At 46.4% G+C, this 20,483-nt stretch overlaps 1 protein-coding gene across 3 annotated transcripts in view; it reads right to left on the bottom strand.

Moving 5' to 3' along the window:
- Positions 1-12,784: 12,784 nt before the first annotated feature.
- LOC135057832 (zinc finger protein 37-like) overlaps positions 12,785-20,483 on the bottom strand; it is a 109,151-nt gene continuing 101,452 nt past the window's right edge. For 2 of the 3 annotated variants that reach the window (XM_063963573.1, XM_063963574.1), the window contains one exon: positions 12,785-13,507. In XM_063963573.1, the coding sequence (XP_063819643.1) occupies positions 12,807-13,507 (701 nt within the window). In that variant the 3' untranslated portion in view covers positions 12,785-12,806. The remainder of the gene's footprint in view (positions 13,508-20,483) is intronic. The other variant, XM_063963575.1, reaches the window with a different exon arrangement.

Raw genomic sequence — 20,483 nt, 5'->3', positions numbered from 1 at the left:
GCTGAAGTATGTATGGTTCATTTTTTAGTTCAAGCATAGAATTAGGATATCAACAAGCCTCTAGGGATTTTAGATGTGTTATAAATGTGTAACTAAATTGTATTGTATTTTATTTATGCTGCAGCATTTTTTTATTGTATATGTACATTTTTTTTTATTGGTTTATGTCCAGAAATATATCTTTTTTAGTAATAAAAAGATTTGTTATAAGATCAATTGTGAAATTGAATATATAGATATTTAATAACAATAGTTACAGAAATTGGGGGTGGAGGCAGCGCTCTTGGTCTACTTCTGGGATTTTTTTCCCTGTTGGTGTATATTTTCTTGGTATTTTTATAAGGAATGCAATTATCCTTATCGGCTGGGAGCAGCAGCATCTGCCCATTGTAAATATCTCCTCTCTTGGTTAGTGCCAGCGCCCTTTATTGCACACACCGAGGCCCCTGATAGTGTAAGCAGGGGGGCCAGTGGGTGCAATTATATATGTTTGGTGCTTCAGAGGAAAGCCGAGGGGGGGGGGGGAGGTTAGGTTTAGACTGCCGGGGGATGGTTAGGCTGCATCCCAGGTGGTTAGGATGAGGCTGCAGGGGGTAGGGGTGGTTAAGGTTAGGCACCTCCCCTGGGGGTTACGGTTAGGCTACGGGGTGGGAGGGTTAGGTTTAGGCTGCGAGGAGGGGGGTTAGATTTAGGGTTAGGCACAAAGGGGGAGGTTAGGGTTAGGCTGTAGCCAGGGAGGGTTAGGGGGTGGGGAGAAGGCAGAACACCCTTAACTCAGAATGCTGCACTAGGAGTTACAGTAGCTTGGGAAACCATCCCCAATGGTTAATACTCTCTTCTGTTCCCAGAAGTGGGGATCAATATCAGTCTCTCATCAGGGTACCATCCACAGTCCAATGGGCAGACAAAGCGGGTTAATCAATCGTTGGAGCAGTATCTATGGTGTTACATCTCTAAATGTCAGGATGATTGGGTTGACCACCTACCCTTTGCAGAATTTGCGTATAATAATACTGAACATTCTTCAACTTCCATGTCTACTTTCTTTTGTGTTTCCGGTTTTAATACTAAATTTAATACTTTCACTACATCACAACAGTCTAGTTCTTCTTTTTCTCCCGTGTCTCGCCTCAGGAGGATTTGGAGGGAAGTACAAAAAGCCTTGGCGGATGCAGCAGCCCGGTCTTAGATTTGCTGACAAATTTCGGAAACCTTGCACTTTCAAAGTAGGAGACATGGTGTGGTTATCTGCACGGAACATCAAGCTCCGCCAGACATCTCAGAAATTGGGTCCCCGTTACATTGGGCCATTTCAAATCATCCAGAAAATAAATCCTGTTGCTTTCCGTCTTCAATTACCCAGAACTTTTGAGAATCAATAATACCTTCCATTGTTCTTTGTTTAAACCGGCATTTGTTTCTAAAAAATTTAAAGTAAGAGTTTTCAGGAGACCTTCTCCAGTCATGATTTGGGTACGTCAAGAGTTTATTGTGGAGAAAATCCTGGACTCTAAGTTTGTGCGGGGTCAAGTACATTATTTAGTTCATTGGAAAGGCTACAGTCCTGAGGAGAAAGCCTGGGTAGTTCCTCCATTCTCCTGAATTAAAGAAAGGATTCTTCAAGAAATATCCCCAGAAACCTGGATACAGGGGTTTCTTAACCCCTCTTCAAGGGGAGATGGGGTTCCCACCCGGTGACTAGTAATGAGCGGACACCAGGCGCAAAGCCTTCTAGTCCCCGCCCGACACCTAGCAACAGGCTGACGCTGGGTGCTGGGAGACGTCGGACTCCTAGCAATGGGTACGCCAGAGGCAGATGGCATTCCCTGTTGCTGGGTAATTAGTAAACTCAGCTGTTGGTTTAGGGACTTGCAGCAGCGCAGCTGCACGGTGTTGTTAATTTAGATTCTCAGCAGGGATTGGTGTAGACTTCAGTTCTTCAGAAATACTCTTCCTGTGCATGACTCAGACGCTGAAGATAGTTCCTGCTACACGTGTGAACCTGTCAGCTCTGTGAACTCCTGAAATACAGATACCTTGCCTTATTTGTTTACCTTATTGGAACCAGCTCTCCTAGAATTCAGGTTGTGTGTGGATCTCCACAGATTCTTGCCTTTGCATTTATTCATTATTATTCCCACCTTGTGCATTTATATTCAGTTAAGTTGCTTATATCTTGTGCATTGTTGCACTAACATATCATCTGTTTATTATTATTCCACCCTGTGCATTGTTGCATTTAGTATTCAGTGTGTATCACTAGATCACCCTGTGCATTGTTGCATCTACAATTGTTCATTATGTTTGTCTGAGTATTGTGCACGGTTATCAAGGTCGTGTCCAGTGAACGTCTCACCGTGCTGCATTCACTCTTGCCCAGCCTCCAATAGTCACCTTGTCCTTATATAAGACCTGGGGGCATCGGAGTACGGGGATGACCTAATTTACCCTGGAAAGGCGGCTGCTAAAGGGAAAGTCTAGCATCACAGGAGGCTAAAAGACTGCTGGGCAAGGGGTAATTGCGTGAGCATCATCTGGTAACACCTAGTAAGCCAGATACCTGAGTGGTCCACGTAAGACAGGAATCTTGAACACTCTTTTTGCATGATGCACTTGTTTCCTGCCGTGGTGGGTGGAAGGATAGGTTTAGACATTAGAAGGGGGGTTAGGGTGCAAGGATGGGAAGGGGGTGGTTAGCTACCGGGAGGGAGGGGTTAGGATTAGGAACTTACAATGGGAGGTTAGGGGCCTGTCAGTATTCTGATGGTCGGGATGCCGCTGTCAGTATTCTGGCCACTGGCATCCTGTCCATCTGTATATTATACCGAATCCATATAACACTATGTCCTAAGATATATATAAGGACATCGGGGTAATTCAGATCTGATCGCAGCAGCAAATTTGTTAGATGATGGGCAAAACCATGTGCACTGCAGGTGGGGCAGATATAACATGTGCAGAGAGAGATTTGCGTGGGTTACTTTGTTTCTGTGCAGGGCAAATACTGGCTGCTGTTTTTTTACACTGCAATTTAGATTTCAGTTTGAACACACCCCACCCAAATCTAACTCACTCTGCACATACAATTTCTGCCCCCCCCCCCTTCCCCCTGCAGTGCACATGGTAACAAATTTGCTTCTGTGATCAGATCTGAATTAGGCCCATAGTGTTATGTCTATAGTTTTGGTTAGTATATAGGAATTGTTGATATTTCATTGTGTTATGGTAATATCTATATCCATCTATCTACTTTTCACTAATATATCTCCTTGCAATTAAAAATCTATCACATACTTGTCTCTAAATTATAATGACCACTACCATTTTATCAACTATTATACAATTAGGCATGTCTACTGACTAAACAAAATATGTTACTATAGTCAAAAAAAATAGTGCACATTCTGTAGGGCAAAGCTCATTGCTGTACTAAGGTAGATTGATCTGTTAATGGAGGTCTGGTCCTCATATGCTTTCTTGTGTACAAGTAACTAACTGAAAGGGAGTGTAACTAATGTATTGCTGCTGAAGCCCCACTAAATCCATGCTTAAACATAAGATATATAGTTATAGCATGATAATGTTAGCTAGAGTATTAGGATCTCTGCTGCTTGAATTCAACTAGGGATAGCATGGTCTCTAAGTGTTCAATACTGCATTTTTCTATAGTCAGTCAATCCCACTTAAGTTGCCATGCATTATCTGGACTGCACTTTTTTAAAGTAATGGTGCTTTTCCATCAGGACATGCTGGCAGCTGAGGTTCTCCAAGTGCCTGTCTGCCCTGACGGCATTTAAAATTGACATAACAGGCTAGCTGGACCAGTAGTGTGCCAATAAAGTACAATATTATTTCTATTTTTTATATCCAATTATTAACCCCACACCAACCTTCAAAGGGATGTGAGGAACAGCCCTATTGCAAAAGAAGAAGAGTATAGGCCCTTTAAAAGACAAGTTGGGAGTCTTAAGCAAAAATGATAATGACTTAGCGGACACACTAAAATAAGATTTTACTCACCGGTAAATCTATTTCTCGTAGTCCGTAGTGGATGCTGGGGACTCCGTAAGGACCATGGGGAATAGACGGGCTCCGCAGGATACTGGGCACTCTAAGAAAGAATTAGTACTACTGATGTGCACTGGCTCCTCCCTCTATGCCCCTCCTCCAGACCTCAGTTAAGGAAACTGTGCCCGGAAGAGCTGACATTACAAGGAAAGGATTTTGGAATCCAGGGTAAGACTCATACCAGCCACACCAATCACACCGTATAACTCGTGATAACATACCCAGTTAACAGTATGAACAACAACAGAGCATCAAACAACAGATGCCAACATAACATAACCCTTTTGTTAAGCAATAACTATATACACGTATTGCAGAAAGTCCGCACTTGGGACGGGCGCCCAGCATCCACTACTGACTACGAGAAATTGATTTACCGGTGAGTAAAATCTTATTTTCTCTAACGTCCTAGTGGATGCTGGGGACTCCGTAAGGACCATGGGGATTATACCAAAGCTCCCAAACGGGCGGGAGAGTGCGGATGACTCTGCAGCCCCGAATGGGCAAACACAAGGTCCTCCTCAGCCAGGGTATCAAACTTATAGAACTTTGCAAAGGTGTTTGAACCCGACCAAGTAGCTGCTCGGCAAAGTTGTAATGCCGAGACCCCAGGGCAGCCGCCCAAGAAGAGCCCACTTTCCTTGTGGAATGGGCGTTCACTGATTTTGGATGCGGCAAACCAGCCGCAGAATGAGCCTGCTGAATCGTGTTACAGATCCAGCGAGCAATAGTCTGCTTTGAAGCAGGAGCACCCAGCTTGTTGGATGCATGCAGGATAAACAGCGAGTCAGTTTTCCTGACTCCAGCCGTCCAGGCTACATAAATCTTCAAAGCCCTGACTACATCAAGCAACTTGGAGTCCTCCAAGTCACGAGTAGCCGCAGGCACCACAATAGGTTGGTTCAAATGAAAGATGACACCACCTTCGGCAAAAATTGCGGACGAGTCCGTAATTCTGCCCTGTCCATATGGAAAACCAGATAGGGGCTTTTACATGACAAAGCCGCCAATTCTGACACACGCCTAGCCGAAGCTAAGGCCAATAGCATGACCACTTTCCACGTGAGATACATTAGCTCCACGGTCTTAAGTGGCTCAAACCAGTGAGATTTCAGGAAACTCAACACCACGTTAAGATTCCAAGGTGCCACTGGTGGCACAAAAGGGGGCTGAATATGCAGCACTCCCTTTACGAACGTCTGAACTTCAGGAAGCGAAGCCAGTTCCTTTTGAAAGAAAATGGATAGGGCCGAAATCTGGACCTTTATGGACCCTAATTTTAAGCCCATAGTCACTGCTGACTGTAGGAAGTGCAGGAACCGGCCCAGCTGGAATTCCTCTGTAGGGGCCTTCCTGGCCTCACACCAAGCAACATATTTTCGCCATATACAGTGATAATGTTTTGCTGTCACGTCCTTCCTAGCCTTTATCAGCGTAGGAATCACTTCATCCGGAATGCCTTTCTCCGCTAGGATCCGGCGTTCAACCGCCATGCCGTCAAACGCAGCCGCGGTAAGTCTTGGAACAGACAGGGCCCCTGTTGCAACAGATCCTGTCTGAGAGGCAGAGAGCATGGGTCCTCTGTGAACATTTCTTGCAGTTCCGGGTAGCAAGTCCTTCTTGGCCAATCCGGAACAATGAGTATTGTTCTCACTCCTCTTTTTCTTACGATTCTCAGCACCTTGGGTATGAGAGGAAGAGGAGGAAACACATAGACCGACTGGAAAACCCACGGTGTTACTAGTGCGTCCACAGCTATCGCCTGAGGGTCTCTTGACCTGGCGCAATACCTTTGTAGCTTTTTGTTGAGGCGGGATGCCATCATGTCCACCTGTGGCAGTTCCCATCGATTTGTAATCTGTGTGAAGACTTCTTGATGAAGTCCCCACTCTCCCGGGTGGAGGTCGTGCCTGCTGAGGAAGTCTGCTTCCCAGTTGTCCACTCCCGGAATGAACACTGCTGACAGTGCTTGCACGCGATTCTCCGCCCAACAAAGAATCCTGGTGGCTTCCGCCATCGCTACCCTGCTTCTTGTGCCGCCCTGGCGGTTTACATGAGCCACTGCGGTGATGTTGTCTGACTGAATCAGCACCGGTTGGTTGCGAAGCAGAGGTTCTGCTTGACTCAGGGCGTTGTATATGGCCCTTAGTTCCAGGATATTGATGTGCAGACAAGCCTCCTGACTTGACCACAGCCCTTGGAAGTTTCTTCCCTGAGTGACTGCCCCCCATCCTCGGAGGCTTGAATCCGTGGTCACCAGGACCCAGTCCTGTATGCCGAACCTGCGGCCCTCGAGAAGGTGAGCACTCTGCAGCCACCACAGAAGAGACACCCTGGCCCTGGGGGATAGGGTGATCAGCCGATGCATCTGAAGATGCGATCCGGACCACTTGTCCAACAGATCCCACTGAAAGGTCCTCGCATGGAACCTGCCGAAGGGAATGGCTTCGTATGATGCCACCATCTTTCCCAGGACTCGCGTGCAGTGATGCACCGACACCTGTTTTGGTTTTAAGAGTTCTCTGACCAGAGTCACGAGCTCCTGAGCCTTCTCCGCCGGGAGAAACACCCTTTTCAGGTCCGTGTCCAGAATCATGCCCAGGAAGAGCAGACGAGTCGTAGGGATCAGCTGCGACTGTGGAATATTCAAAATCCAGCCGTGCTGTTGTAACACTTCCCGAGAGCGTGCTACGCTGATCAGCAACTGCTCTCTGGACCTCGCCTTTATGAGGAGATCGTCCAAGTATGGGATAACTGTGACACCCTGCTTTCGAAGGAGCACCATCATTTCTGCCATTACCTTGGTAAATATTCTCGGTGCCGTGGAGAGACCAAACGGCAACGTCTGGAATTGGTAATGACAGTCCTGTACCACAAATCTGAGGTACTCCTGATGAGTTGGATAAATGGGGACATGCAGGTAAGCATCCTTTATGTCCAGAGACACCATAAAATCCCCCTCTTCCAGGCTTGCAATGACCGCTCTGAGCGATTCCATCTTGAACTTGAACCTTTTCAGGTAAATGTTCAGGGATTTTAAATTCAATATGGGTCTGACCGAACCGTCCGGTTTCGGAACCACAAACATTGTGGAATAGTAACCCCTTCCCTGTTGAGGGAGGGGAACCTGTACCACCACCTGCTGGAGATATAATTTGTGAATTGCCGCTAACACTACTTCCCTTTCTATGGGGGAAGCAGGCAGGGCTGATTTTAGGTAACGGTAAGGGGACATCACTTCGAATTCCAGCTTGTATCCCTGAGACACAATCTGTATAGCCCAGGGATCCACCTGTGAGCATACCCACTGGTGGCTGAATTTTCGGAGACGCGCCCCCACCGCTCCCGGCTCCACCTGTGGAGCCCCAGCGTCATGCGGTGGATTTAGTGGAAGCCGGGGAGGACTTCTGTTCCTGGGAACTAGCTGTATGGTGCAGCTTCTTTCCTCTACGCCTGCCCCTGGCAAGAAAGGACGCACCTCTGACTTTCTTGCCTTTTTGTGATCGAAAGGACTGCATTTGGTAATACGGTGCTTTCTTAGGCTGTGAGGGAATATATGGCAAAAAATTTGACTTCCCAGCTGTAGCTGTGGAAACTAGGTCCGAGAGACCGTCCCCAAACAATTCCTCACCCTTGTAGGGTAAAACCTCCATGTGCTTTTTAGAGTCGGCATCGCCTGTCCATTGCCGAGTCCACAGGACCCTTCTGGCAGAAATCGACATTGCATTTATTCTAGAGCCCAGTAGGCAAATGTCCCTCTGGGCATCCCTCATATATAGGACAGCGTCTTTTATATGCCCCAGGGTCAGTAAAATAGTATCCTTGTCCAAGGTATCCAGTTCCTCAGACAGTGTATCTGTCCATGCTGCTACAGCACTACACATCCAGGCCGACGCAATTGCCGGCCGCAGTATGGTACCTGAATGTGTATAAACAGACTTCAGGAGACCTTCCTGCTTCCTATCCGCAGGATCCTTTAGGGAGGCCGTATCCTGTGACGGCAGGGCCACCTTCTTAGATAGGCATGTCAGAGCTTTGTCTACCCTAGGGGAGGATTCCCAGCGCATCCTGTCCGTTGGCGAGAAAGAGGTACGCCATCAGTAACCTTTTGGGAATCAGCACTTTCCTATCAGGAGAATCCCAAGCTTTTTCACATAACTCATGTGAAGGGGGAAAAGTCACCTCTTGCTTTTTCTCCCCAAACATATAAACCCTCTTGTCAGGGACACGGTTTACCTCTGATATGTGCAATACATCCTTTATAGCTACAATCATGTAGCGGATGGCTTTAGCCATTTTAGGCTGCAATTTTGCATCATCGCCATCGACACTGGAGTCAGAATCCGTGTCGATATCTGTGTCAACAATATGGGATAGTGGGCGCTTCTGAGACCCTGACGGCCTCTGCACTGTAGGATCAGGCATGGGCTGAGACCCCGACTGTCCCAAGGCTTCAGCTTTATCCAACCTTTTATGCAAGGAGTTTACATTATCATTTAACACCTTCCACATATCCATCCAATCAGGTGTCGGCGCCGTCGGCAGGGACACCTCATTCATCTGCACCTGCTCTGCCTCCACATAGCCCTCCTCGTCAAACATGTCGACACAAGCGTACCGACACACCACACACACAGGGAATGCTCTATATGAGGACAGGACCCCCACAAGGCCTTTTGGAGAGACACAGAGAGAGTATGCCAGCACACAACCCAGCGCTATATGACCCAGGAATCGCACAGTAACTTAGTGTTTACCCAGTAGCTGCTGTATATATGATTATTGCGCTAAATTTATGTGCCCCCCCTCTCTTTTTACCCTCTTTCTACCGTGAGTCTGCAGGGGAGAGCCTGGGGAGCTTCCTCTCAGCGGAGCTGTGGAGAGAAAATGGCGCTGGTGAGTGCTGAGGAAGAAGCCCCGCCCCCTCAGCGGCGGGCTTCTGTCCCACGATTTGGTGTTAAAAATGGTGGGGGCTCATGCATATATACAGTGCCCAGCTGTATATATGCTGCTTTTGCCAGGAGGTACTCAATTGCTGCCCAGGGCGCCCCCCCCTGCGCCCTGCACCCTACAGTGACCGGAGTGTGTGGGTTAGTGTGGGCGCAATCGGCGGCAGAAGACTCCTGTCTTCACATGAGGTAGCGCACAGCACTGCAGCTGTGCGCTACCTCATGTGAAGACAGGAGTCTTCTGCCGCCGATTTTGACGTCTTCTTGCTTCATCCGCCGGCTTCTGTCTTCTGGCTCTGCGAGGGGGACGGCGGCGCGGCTCCGGGAACGGACGACCAAGGTTAAGTTCCTGTGTTCGAACACTCTGAAGCTAATGGTGTCCAGTAGCCTAAGAAGCGCAACCTAGCCGCAGTTAGTAGGTTTGCTTCTCTCCCCTCAGTCCCACGTAGCAGAGAGTCTGTTGCCAGCAGAAGCTCTCTGAAAATAAAAAAACCTAACTAAAATACTTTCTTATTAGCAAGCTCAGGAGAGCTCACTAAAATGCACCCAGCACCTTCCGGGTACAGATTCTAACTGAGGTCTGGAGGAGGGGCATAGAGGGAGGAGCCAGTGCACACCAGTAGTACTAATTCTTTTTTAGAGTGCCCAGTCTCCTGCGGAGCCCGTCTATTCCCCATGGTCCTTATGGAGTCCCCAGCATCCACTAGGACGTTAGAGAAATTAGAAATTTTAGAAATTAGAGAATTATTTTTTTTCAACAGTATTTACTAGAGAGGACCCAATTCAGGGACTAACACATCTCAATAATGAGAATATCCCACTGATAGGTACTTATTTAAGCGAGGAGGTAGTCTGTGACCGATTAAAACATCTAAAGATTAATAAGTCACCGGGTCCCGATGGAATTCACCCAAGGGTTCTAATGGAGCTTCACTCTGAACTTGCAAAACCGCTATTTTTGATCTTTAAGGATTCAGTAATATCAGGTATGGTTCCCAAAGACTGGCATATAGCGGAAGTAGTGCCTATATTCAAAAAGGGAAGTAAAGCTGAACCAGGTAATTATAGACCAGTTAGTCTTACATCTGTAGTGGGGAAAGTATTGGAAGGTATTCTAAGAGATAGTATTCAGAAGTTCCTTGAAGTCAATAAGGTCATTAAAAGGAATCAACATGGATTTGTGAAGGACAGATCCTGTCAAACCGACTTACTTGGCTTTTATGAAACAGTAAGTGCAAACTAATACCCCTTTCACACCGCATCTTTAACCCGGTAAATTGCCGATTTTTCAGCCTTCCTAAACGTTTCTAGCTGCGGTGTGAAAGGGCCACCTTGAATTTACCGTTTTCAAAATACTGGTATTTTGAAACGGTTAAAAAGCAGGGTCCTACCCGGTTCAGAACCGTTTCACTGTGCAGTGTGAAAGGCTCAGAAACGGTATTTCCAAGCCACAGAAGGTGATAGGCTGTCTCCATGTGTGATGTCACCAGGCAGAAGCAGGAAGCTGGAGGAAAAACACATCAGACACATGAGAGTGGGTTTAGAAGTGTTTTCTTACTGCAAATATATTATACAATGGCAACTTGGAGTGATGAAGAGGTGAGGGAGCTGCTAAGAATCAGAGGGGATGAGGAAATCTGCAGACAAATAACAAGGATGCACTCATATATAAAAACATGGTTAAAATGCTTCAAGCTGCTGGGTTCCATCGTACGACTATCCAAATTATTAATAATTAATTAATAATTATTAATCATGTGTGGGCCAGAAAAGTCCATTTATAATGACAACCACTGTTTTCTATGGGTGAAACGGGTTCAGTGTGAAAGGTACCAAAACGGTAATGAAATGGTAATAAACTGGTTACAACATGCGATGTGAAGGGGATTTAACTGCTCAGACCCGTTTTAAGAAGCGTTTAAAGAACCGTTTCAAAAGCAGGTTTTGCGATCTGAAAGCAGCATTAGATCAGGGTAAAGAGGTGGATGTAATCTTTTTAGACCTTTCGAAAGCTTTCGACACTGTACCACACATGAGACTTATCTACAAGCTACAAGAAATAGGGCTAGGAAGCACAATATGCACTTGGATCAAAAATTGGTTAGATAATAGGGAGCAGCGGGTTGTGGTTAATGGATCTTTTTCAAATTGGACTGAAGTGTTAAGTGGTGTGCCACAAGGCTCAGTATTAGGACCGCTATTGTTCAATACTTTCATTAACGACCTAACAGAAGGTCTAGAGAGCATGAATACACCTTGAATACTGTGTACAATTCTGGGCACCATACTACAAAAAGGATATCCTGGAGCTAGAAAAGGTTCAGAGGCGGGCGACCAAACTAATTAAGGGCATGGAGACGCTGGAATACGAGGAAAGGCATGCAAGGCTAGGCATGTTTACATTGGAAAAGAGGACACTAAGAGGGGACATGATCAACATCTACAAATATATAAGGGGACAATACACAGATCTTGCGCAGGACCTGTTTTTGGTTAGGTCAACACAGAGAACTCGTGGACACTCGCTCAGGTTAGAGGAGAGGAGATTCTGCACAATACGGCGTAGAGGCTTTTTCACGGTAAGGACGATACGTGTTTGGAATTCCCTGCCTGAGGGAGTTGTAATGGCGGACTCAGTCAACACCTTTAAGAATGGTTTAGATAAATTCCTAATGGATAAGGATATCCAGGGTTATGGTGCATAGTCACGCACTATAGTTATTATAAAAAAGAGGGATAAAACGTAACGGCAGACATCAGCATCAGTCAAAATTTTATACCAAATAATCCTGCATAGGAGACCACAAATAGGTTGAACTCGATGGACAAATTGTCTTTTTTCAACCTTAGATACTATGTTACCAGAACAGGGCTGGTTTTTCCTAGGAAAACCACATTTTTTTTGAGGTTTCCCCACAAGATCAGTGCTGACCGACCTAGGGCTGGTAGGCACGATAGCAGGTAGACCCCATGCCAAGCGTCCCCTCGAATCTAACGCAACCAGCCTTGGCTTTTAAAGCCTAGTGTCGGATAGTGGAAAATCTGGGATGGGGATACACTCTGTGCCCCTGCAATTTTTTCACCTTCCAGCCATGACTTAAAGGCTTAGGGCTGGTAAAGATTTTAGTAGGAATTTACGGTTATGTTATTTCATCTTTATATTTAGAAGCCTGCACAGATCCTAGGGATCTGTACAGAGCTTGTAAACTACAGTGTGATAGTGTGTTTTGAAACCATTAGGGAATGATATCAGGTTCTATGTAGAAGGTCAAAGCAACATTTAGTACATACTGTGCTTTGATCCCATTGGTTTCTAAACCTCTTCAAATCCACTTCTTAGTAAATCTAGCCCTATATGTCTAATAATGTGCAACATAATATACCTAGGAGCAATTTTACTTACCTCCTACAGTCAACTAATTGGGTGTCGGTGGTGTCTGATTATCTCAACTGCCCATCGCCCACTGACCTCCATAACCATCCCCCACTCTGTCTATACCAAAAGGATAGAACACAGAAATTTTAATAATATTCTCCCTTGAATTGTTTTCATGGACGTGTTTCCTCATGTAGTTTTCTTTTCTTGTACTAGAGAATTGACAAACCGTAATTGGCTTGCTGTGGGAAACAGCATATTTTTCCTATGAACTGGTTTCATATATTAAATGATTATAAGGATATTATAGAAAAGCTGTCATTTAGAGGAATCAGTGAAGCATAATAGATGATTACTGGTTAAGTGAATACACAACTAAAACTACAGTATACAAAATGTATAATACTTATGATTTATTTCATAATACTGTCAGGAATACGCGTGGCAGAAGACTTTTCCATTTGTTGATGTTTAAGAAGAAAGAAATAGTCTGAATAGCTCTTTCCACAGTGTGAGCATATGTATAACTTTTCTTGTCTGTGGATTTTCAGGTGCTGGTCAAGGGCAAATTTGCGTGTAAACTTCTTCCCGCACCCATTGCACTCATATGGCTTTTCCCCAGTGTGGATTCTCGAATGGACATTGAGATTTGAGGAGTTGGTAAATGATTTATTGCATTCAGAACACTTATAAAGCTTCTCTCCTGTGTGGCTTTTCTGATGCCGGTAAAGGCTTGATCTGTGGGAAAATCTGCGTGTGCAATATTTACACCCATATGGCTTATCGCCCATACCACTCACATGCATGTCAAAAGCTGGTGGATAAGAAATGCTTTCAAATTCAGTGGTAGTTTCATCGTCAATGTCAGGCTGAAACTTATCTGAGTTATTAGTGAGAAACGTATTTAATACTCTGTCTTCTCTACTAGCTGTAGATGCACTGCCATTGTCTGTGCTGCACACTTTCTGGAATGTATCCATTGGGATGTGTGACAAAGATTCCTCAAGGGTTTTCCTTTCTATTATTTTCTCAGTTGGTTGTCTTACTCCAGATTCCTTTGGTAGTAAAGACATAGGAGTAGCGGAGATGTCTGTGAGCTCTTTGTCGGGTACTTCTAGAAAAAAAGAAATCAAAGTTAGGTCAAGGAATGCCAATGATTATAAACAAAATAAAATAATGTAGTTTAGCACATTTGAGGTGTGTCTAAGTTTCTATTGAATCATTTATTATTTAACAATAGGCATCAATGGTAAATGTTATCACTTCCTGCAGGTCTCTTATGTTAGACTAATTGAATTAAAAAATATATCAGTTACCAGATTCTTTAATTTGTTATGTGTCAATCCATTATTGCAGATGCTTATCCAGCTAAGAAATTGTCCACTAGAGGTAGTAAAAAGATTGAGGACTACTTTGATTGATGACAAAAGATTGACTACTTAGCAAATCACAGACGCAAAGCACTAAACCCTAAGGGGGGTACTCACGGAGAGATCCATGCTTAAAATCTGACTAGATTGCTTAGATTTTAAGCACAGATCACTCGTGTGTACCCCCCTCAGCGATAGCGATGCGCGGCCCCGCACATCGCTATCGTTGGTACTATATTGGCCAGCATGCAGGCCAATCTAGCACGTCGCTCATTTCACCCGCTGGGTGAAATGAGCGCCCCCCCGTCCTCCCCCGCATCGCTCAGCACACATCGCGCTATGCTGATCGGCGGGAGAGATGTGTGCTGAGCGGTTCGCTCAGCACACATCTCTCCCGTGTATATGGGCCTTAAGGGGACAGTCTGCAGAGGGAAATAGGGTTATATTAACAATGGAGCAAATAGGCTACAGCTTCAGGCCGCTACTGATGATTCACTCTAATTCAAAAGTGTTAAAATTGCATATCTATTTTCCGTGCAAATTATTATTATTTTTTAGGGTATTTAGGGAGACTGGGGCTGATAATGGAAGGGTGTTCAGGCCACGTGGCAATGGCCCCACCCACTCAGCACGGGTCATAGCTCCTCTGCTTCTCAGAATAGGTCCGTGATCATTTTCAGACCCAGACCTCTGAAGCCTTTAATCCGGCCATGGAGAGGGAGGCAAGTTAACAGAGTTGCAATAGTGAATTTGAGGTATAGATCAGTGATGGCTAACCTCGACACTCCAGCTGTTGTTGAACTACACATCCCATCATGCCCTGCATCAGTTTTAGCATGGCCAAATAGCAAAACTAGCAGGGCATGCTGGGATGTGTAGTTCAACAACAGCTGGAGTGTCAAGTTTAGCCATCACTGGTATAGATAATACTGTAAGTGCATGAACCAGACAGTGGTGGTGTAGCTTGTGTAACAGCATCAGAATCTGGCCAGCAAGTGGATGTGAGACTGGAAGGAGAGGTAAGAGAGAGTAAAAGATATACCAAGTGCAAGTGTGATTATTAGGTTGTTGACAGTAGTTTAAAACTTGGGGATGTCATAAAACAATACACATTTTGGGTTTAGCAACAGCAATGGGAGAATCACATTCCCACCTTAGGGCCGGGGAGGATCAGAGTGATCCTCACCCTAGAACAGCGGTTCTCAACCTTTTTTCCTCTCCCTTACCCCTTGATTAGGCTTTTCATTTTTGAGTCCCCCCCGTGTCTAATAAATCTCCCCCCCACCCATCCGTCTTTGCCAGAGATGTTTGTTTTTGTTAGGTAGTAATGTTCAGTGTACAGTGGGTTATAGGGGATCCTATGACGCATCAGTGAGGTGGAGTGTTTCAGTGATTGATGTACCTACGTACTGTCAGGTGGTTCAGCAGCAAACAATCACAGGGGAGTATATAGGTAGGTGGAGGTGGACAGAGATGTATCCCGAACATCTAATTATGTGCACAGGAAAGGAGAAGCAACTTATAAAATAAGATTTTAAACCTACTGGTAAATCTATTTCTCCTAGTCCGTAGAGGATGCTGGGGACTCCGTAAGGACCATGGGGTATAGACGGGCTCCGCAGGAGATAGGGCACCTAAAAAGAACTTTGACTATGGGTGTGCACTGGCTCCTCCCTCTATGCCCCTCCTCCAGACCTCAGTTAGAGAACTGTGCCCAGAGGAGATGGACAATACAAGGCAGGATTTAGAAATCCAAGGGCAAGATTCATACCAGCCCACACCAAGCATACCACGTAACCTGGATCATACAAAACCAGTTAACCGTATGAACAATAACAGCAACGGTCCAAGACCGATGTCAACTGTAACATAACCCTTATTTAAGCAACAACTATATACAAGTCTTGCAGAGTTTCCGCACTGGGACGGGCGCCCAGCATCCTCTACGGACTAGGAGAAATAGATTTACCGGTAGGTTTAAAATCTTATTTTCTCTTACGTCCTAGAGGATGCTGGGTACTCCGTAAGGACCATGGGGTTTATACCAAAGCACCCCATCGGGCGGAAGAGTGCGTATGACTCTGCAGCACCGACTGAGCAAACGCTAGGTCCTCATCAGCCAGGGTATCAAACTTGTAGAATTTAGCAAAAGTTTTTGATCCCGACCAAGTCGCCGCTCGGCAAAGTTGTAATGCCGAGACTCCTCGGGCAGCCGCCCAAGAAGAGCCCACCTTCCTAGTGGAATGGGCCTTAACCGAAGTTGGTACCGGCAATCCAGCCGTAGAATGAGCCTGCTGAATCGTATTACAGATCCAGCGAGCAATAGTCTGCTTCGAAGCAGGTGCGCCAATCTTATTGGCAGCATACAGGACAAACAGAGCCTCTGTTTTCCTAATTCTAGCCGTCCTGGCTACATAAATCTTTAAGGCCCTGACTACGTCCAGGGATCTGGAATCCTCCAGGTCACTTGTAGCCACAGGCACCACAATAGGTTGATTCACATGGAATGAAGAAACCACCTTAGGCAAAAATTGCGGATGTGTCCTCAATTCAGCTCGATCCACATGAAAAATCAAGTAGGGGCTTTTGTGTGACAAAGCCGCCAATTCTGACACTCGCCTTGCTGATGCCAAGGCCAACAACATGACCACCTTCCAAGTAAGAAATTTCAACTCAACCTTGTTAAGCGGTTCAAACCAGTGTGATTTTAGGAACTGCAACACCACGTTGAGGTCCCACGGTGCCACTGGAGGCACAAAAGGAGGCTGGATGTGCAGCACTCCCTTTACAAACGTCTGGACTTCTGGAAGAGAAGCCAACTCCTTCTGAAAGAATATCGAGAGGGCCGAAATCTGTACCTTAACAGAGCCTAATTTCAGGCCCATATCCACTCCTGTCTGTAGGAAGTGGAGAAAATGACCCAGATGAAAATCTTCCGTAGGTGCATTCTTGGTTTCACACCAAGACACATACTTTCGCCAGATACGGTGATAATGCTTAACCGTCACCTCCTTCCTAGCCTTTATTAAAGTAGGGATGACCTCTTCCGGAATACCCTTTTTCGCTAGGATTCGGCGTTCAACCGCCATGCCGTCAAACGTAACCGCGGTAATTCTTGAAATACACAGGGCCCCTGTTGAAACAGGTCTTCCCTCAGAGGAAGAGGCCAGGGATCTCCTGTGAGCATCTCTTGTAGATCTGAGTACCAGGCCCTTCGAGGCCAGTCTGGGACAACGAGTATCGTCTGTACTCTTCTTTGCCTTATGATCCTCAACACTTTTGTGATGAGAGGAAGAGGAGGAAACACGTAGACCGATTTGAACACCCACGGTGAGCGTCTACAGCCACTGCCTGAGGGTCCCGAGACCTGGCACAATACCTCCGAAGTTTTTTGTTGAGGCGTGACGCCATCATGTCTATTTGAGGAGTTCCCCAAAGACGTGTTATGTCTGCACTCTCCTGGATGGAGATCGTGTCTGCTGAGGAAGTCTGCTTCCCAGTTGTCCACTCCCGAATGAAGACAGCCGACAGAGCGCTTACATGATTTTCCGCCCAGCAAAGAATCCTGGTGGCTTCCGCCATCGCGACTCTGCTTCTTGTCCCGCCTTGGCGGTTCACATGAGCCACTGCTGTGACATTGTCTGATTGAATCAGAACCGGTAGGTTTCGAAGAGGACTCTCCGCTTGTCGAAGGCCGTTGTAAATGGCCCTGAGTTCCAATACATTGATGTGTAGACAGGGACTCCTGGTCTGACCAAAGTCCTTGAAAATTTTTTCCTTGTGTGACCGCTCCCCATCCTCGGAGGCTCGCGTCCATGGTAACCAGGATCCAATCCTGAATTCCGAACCTGCGACCCTCCAGCAGGTGAGCACTTTGCAACCACCACAGGAGAGACACTCTGGCTCCTGGGGACAGAGTTATTTTCTGATGCAAGTGCAGATGGGACCCGGACCACTTGTCCAGAAGGTCCCATGGAAAAGTCCTTGCATGGAACCTTCCGAAGGGAATGGTCTCGTAGGCCGCCACCATTTTTCCCAGAACTCGAGTGCATTGGTGAACTGACACCCTTTTCGGTTTTAGCAGGTCTCTGACCATGTTCTGGATGCCCCGGGCTTTCTCTATTGGGAGGAAGACCTTCCTTTGTTCCGTATCCAGTATCATACCTAGGAACGGTAGTCGAGTTGTCGGAATCAACTGTGACTTTGGTAGATTTAGAATCCAACCGTGTTGCTGGAGCACTCTCAGAGAGAGCGCCACACTGCTCAGCAATTTCTCTCTTGATCTTACTTTTATCAGGAGATCGTCCAAGTATGGGATAATTGTGACTCCATCCTTGCGCAGGACCACCATCATTTCCGCTATTATCTTGGTGAAAATCCTCGGGGCCGTGGAAAGTCCAAACGGCAACGACTGAAATTGGTAATGACAATCCTGTACAGCGAATCAAAGGTATTCCTGATGGGGGGCATATATGGACACATGAAGGTACGCATCCTTTATGTCCAGAGACACCATAAACTCCCCCTCCTCCATGTTGGCTATTATCGCTCTGAGTGATTCCATTTTGAATTTGAATCTTTTTATGTACAGGTTTAGGGATTTCAGATTCAAAATAGGTCTGACCGAACCGTCCGGTTTCGGGACCACAAATAGGGTTGAGTAGTAACCTCTTCCCTGCTGGTGCAGGGGAACCTTGATTATCACTTGCTGTATACACAGCGTTTGAATTGCAGCTAACACTACATCCCTTTCCGATGTGGAAGCTGGTAGGGCCGATTTGAAAAATCGGCGCAGGGGCACCTCCTCGAATTACAGTTTGTAACCCTGGGAAACTATTTCCAACACCCAGGGATTCAGGTCTGATCTGACCCAGGCCTGACTGAAAAGTCGAAGACGTGCCCCCACCGGTGCGGACTCCCTCAGGGGAGCCCCAGCGTCATGCTGTGGGTTTTGGAGCAGCCGGGAAGGACTTTTGTTCCTGGGCACCTGCCGAAGCAGGTGCTCTTTTGCCTCTGCCCTTACCTCTGGCAAGGAAAGAGGATCCCCGACCTCTTCTGGACTTGTGCGACCGAAAGGACTGCATCTGATAGGGTGGTACTTTCTTTTGCTGTTGGGGAATATATGGTAAAAAAATAAGAATTTACTCACCGGTAATTCTATTTCTCGTAGTCCGTAGTAGATGCTGGGAACTCCGTAAGGACCATGGGGAATAGCGGGCTCCGAAGGAGACTGAGCACTCTAAGAAAGAATTAGGACTACCTGGTGTGCACTGGCTCCTCCCTCTATGCCCCTCCTCCAGACCTCAGTTAAGGAAACTGTGCCCGGAAGAGCTGACACAATAAGGAAGGGATTTGGAATCCCGGGTAAGACTCATACCAGCCACACCAATCACACCGTACAACTCGTGATACTATATCCAGTTAACAGTATGAACAACAACTGAGCCTCACAAACAGATGGCTCATAACAATAACCCTTTAGTTAGGCAATAACTATATACAAGTATTGCAGACAATCCGCACTTGGGATGGGCGCCCAGCATCCACTACGGACTACGAGAAATAGATTTACCGGTGAGTAAATTCTTATTTTCTCTGACGTCCTAGTGGATGCTGGGAACTCCGTAAGGACCATGGGGATTATACCAAAGCTCCCAAACGGGCAGGAGAGTGCGGATGACTCTGCAGCACCGAATGAGCAAACTCAAGGTCCTCCTCAGCCAGGGTATCAAACTTGTAGAATTTTGCAAATGTGTTTGAACCCGACCAAGTAGCAGCTCAGCAAAGTTGTAAAGCCGAGACCCCTCGGGCAGCCGCCCAAGAAGAGCCCACTTTCCTCGTGGAATGGGCTTTTACAGATTTAGGATGCGGCAGTCCAGCCGCAGAATGTACAAGTTGAATCGTGCTACAGATCCAGCGAGCAATAGTCTGCTTAGAAGCAGGAGCACCCAGCTTGTTGGGTGCATACAGGATAAATAGCGAGTCAGTTTTCCTGACTCCAGCCGTCCTGGAAACATATATTTTCAGGGCCCTGACTACGTCCAGTAACTTGGAATCCTCCAAGTCCCGAGTAGCCGCAGGCACCACAATAGGTTGGTTCACATGAAAAGCTGAAACCACCTTAGGAAGGAATTGGGAACGAGTCCTCAATTCCGCCCTATCCATATGAAAAATCAGATAAGGGCTTTTACAAGACAAAGCCGCCAATTCTGATACACGCCTGGCCGACGCCAAGGCCAACAGCATGACCACTTTCCACGTGAGGTATTTTAGCTCCACGGTTTTAAGTGGCTCAAACCAATGCGACTTTAGGAAATCCAACACCACGTTGAGATCCCACGGTGCCACTGGAGGCACAAAAGGGGGCTGAATATGCAGCACTCCTTTAACAAAAGTCTGAACTTCAGGCAGTGAAGCCAGTTCTTTTTGGAAGAAAATCGACAGAGCCGAGATCTGGACCTTAATGGAACCCAATTTTAGGCCCATAGTCACTCCTGACTGTAGGAAGTGCAGAAATCGACCGAGCTGAAATTCCTCCGTTGGGGCCTTCCTGGCCTCACACCAAGCAACATATTTTCGCCATATGCGGTGATGATGTCTTACGGTCACATCTTTCCTAGCTTTAATCAGCGTAGGAATGACTTCCTCCGGAATGCCCTTTTCTTTTAGGATCCGGTGTTCAACCGCCATGCCGTCAAACGCAGCCGCGGTAAGTCTTGG

This window comes from Pseudophryne corroboree, chromosome 3 (assembly GCF_028390025.1).
Source record: "Pseudophryne corroboree isolate aPseCor3 chromosome 3, aPseCor3.hap2, whole genome shotgun sequence".
Lineage (NCBI taxonomy): Eukaryota > Metazoa > Chordata > Amphibia > Anura > Myobatrachidae > Pseudophryne > Pseudophryne corroboree.
This window is presented reverse-complemented; position numbering and strand designations above follow the sequence as displayed.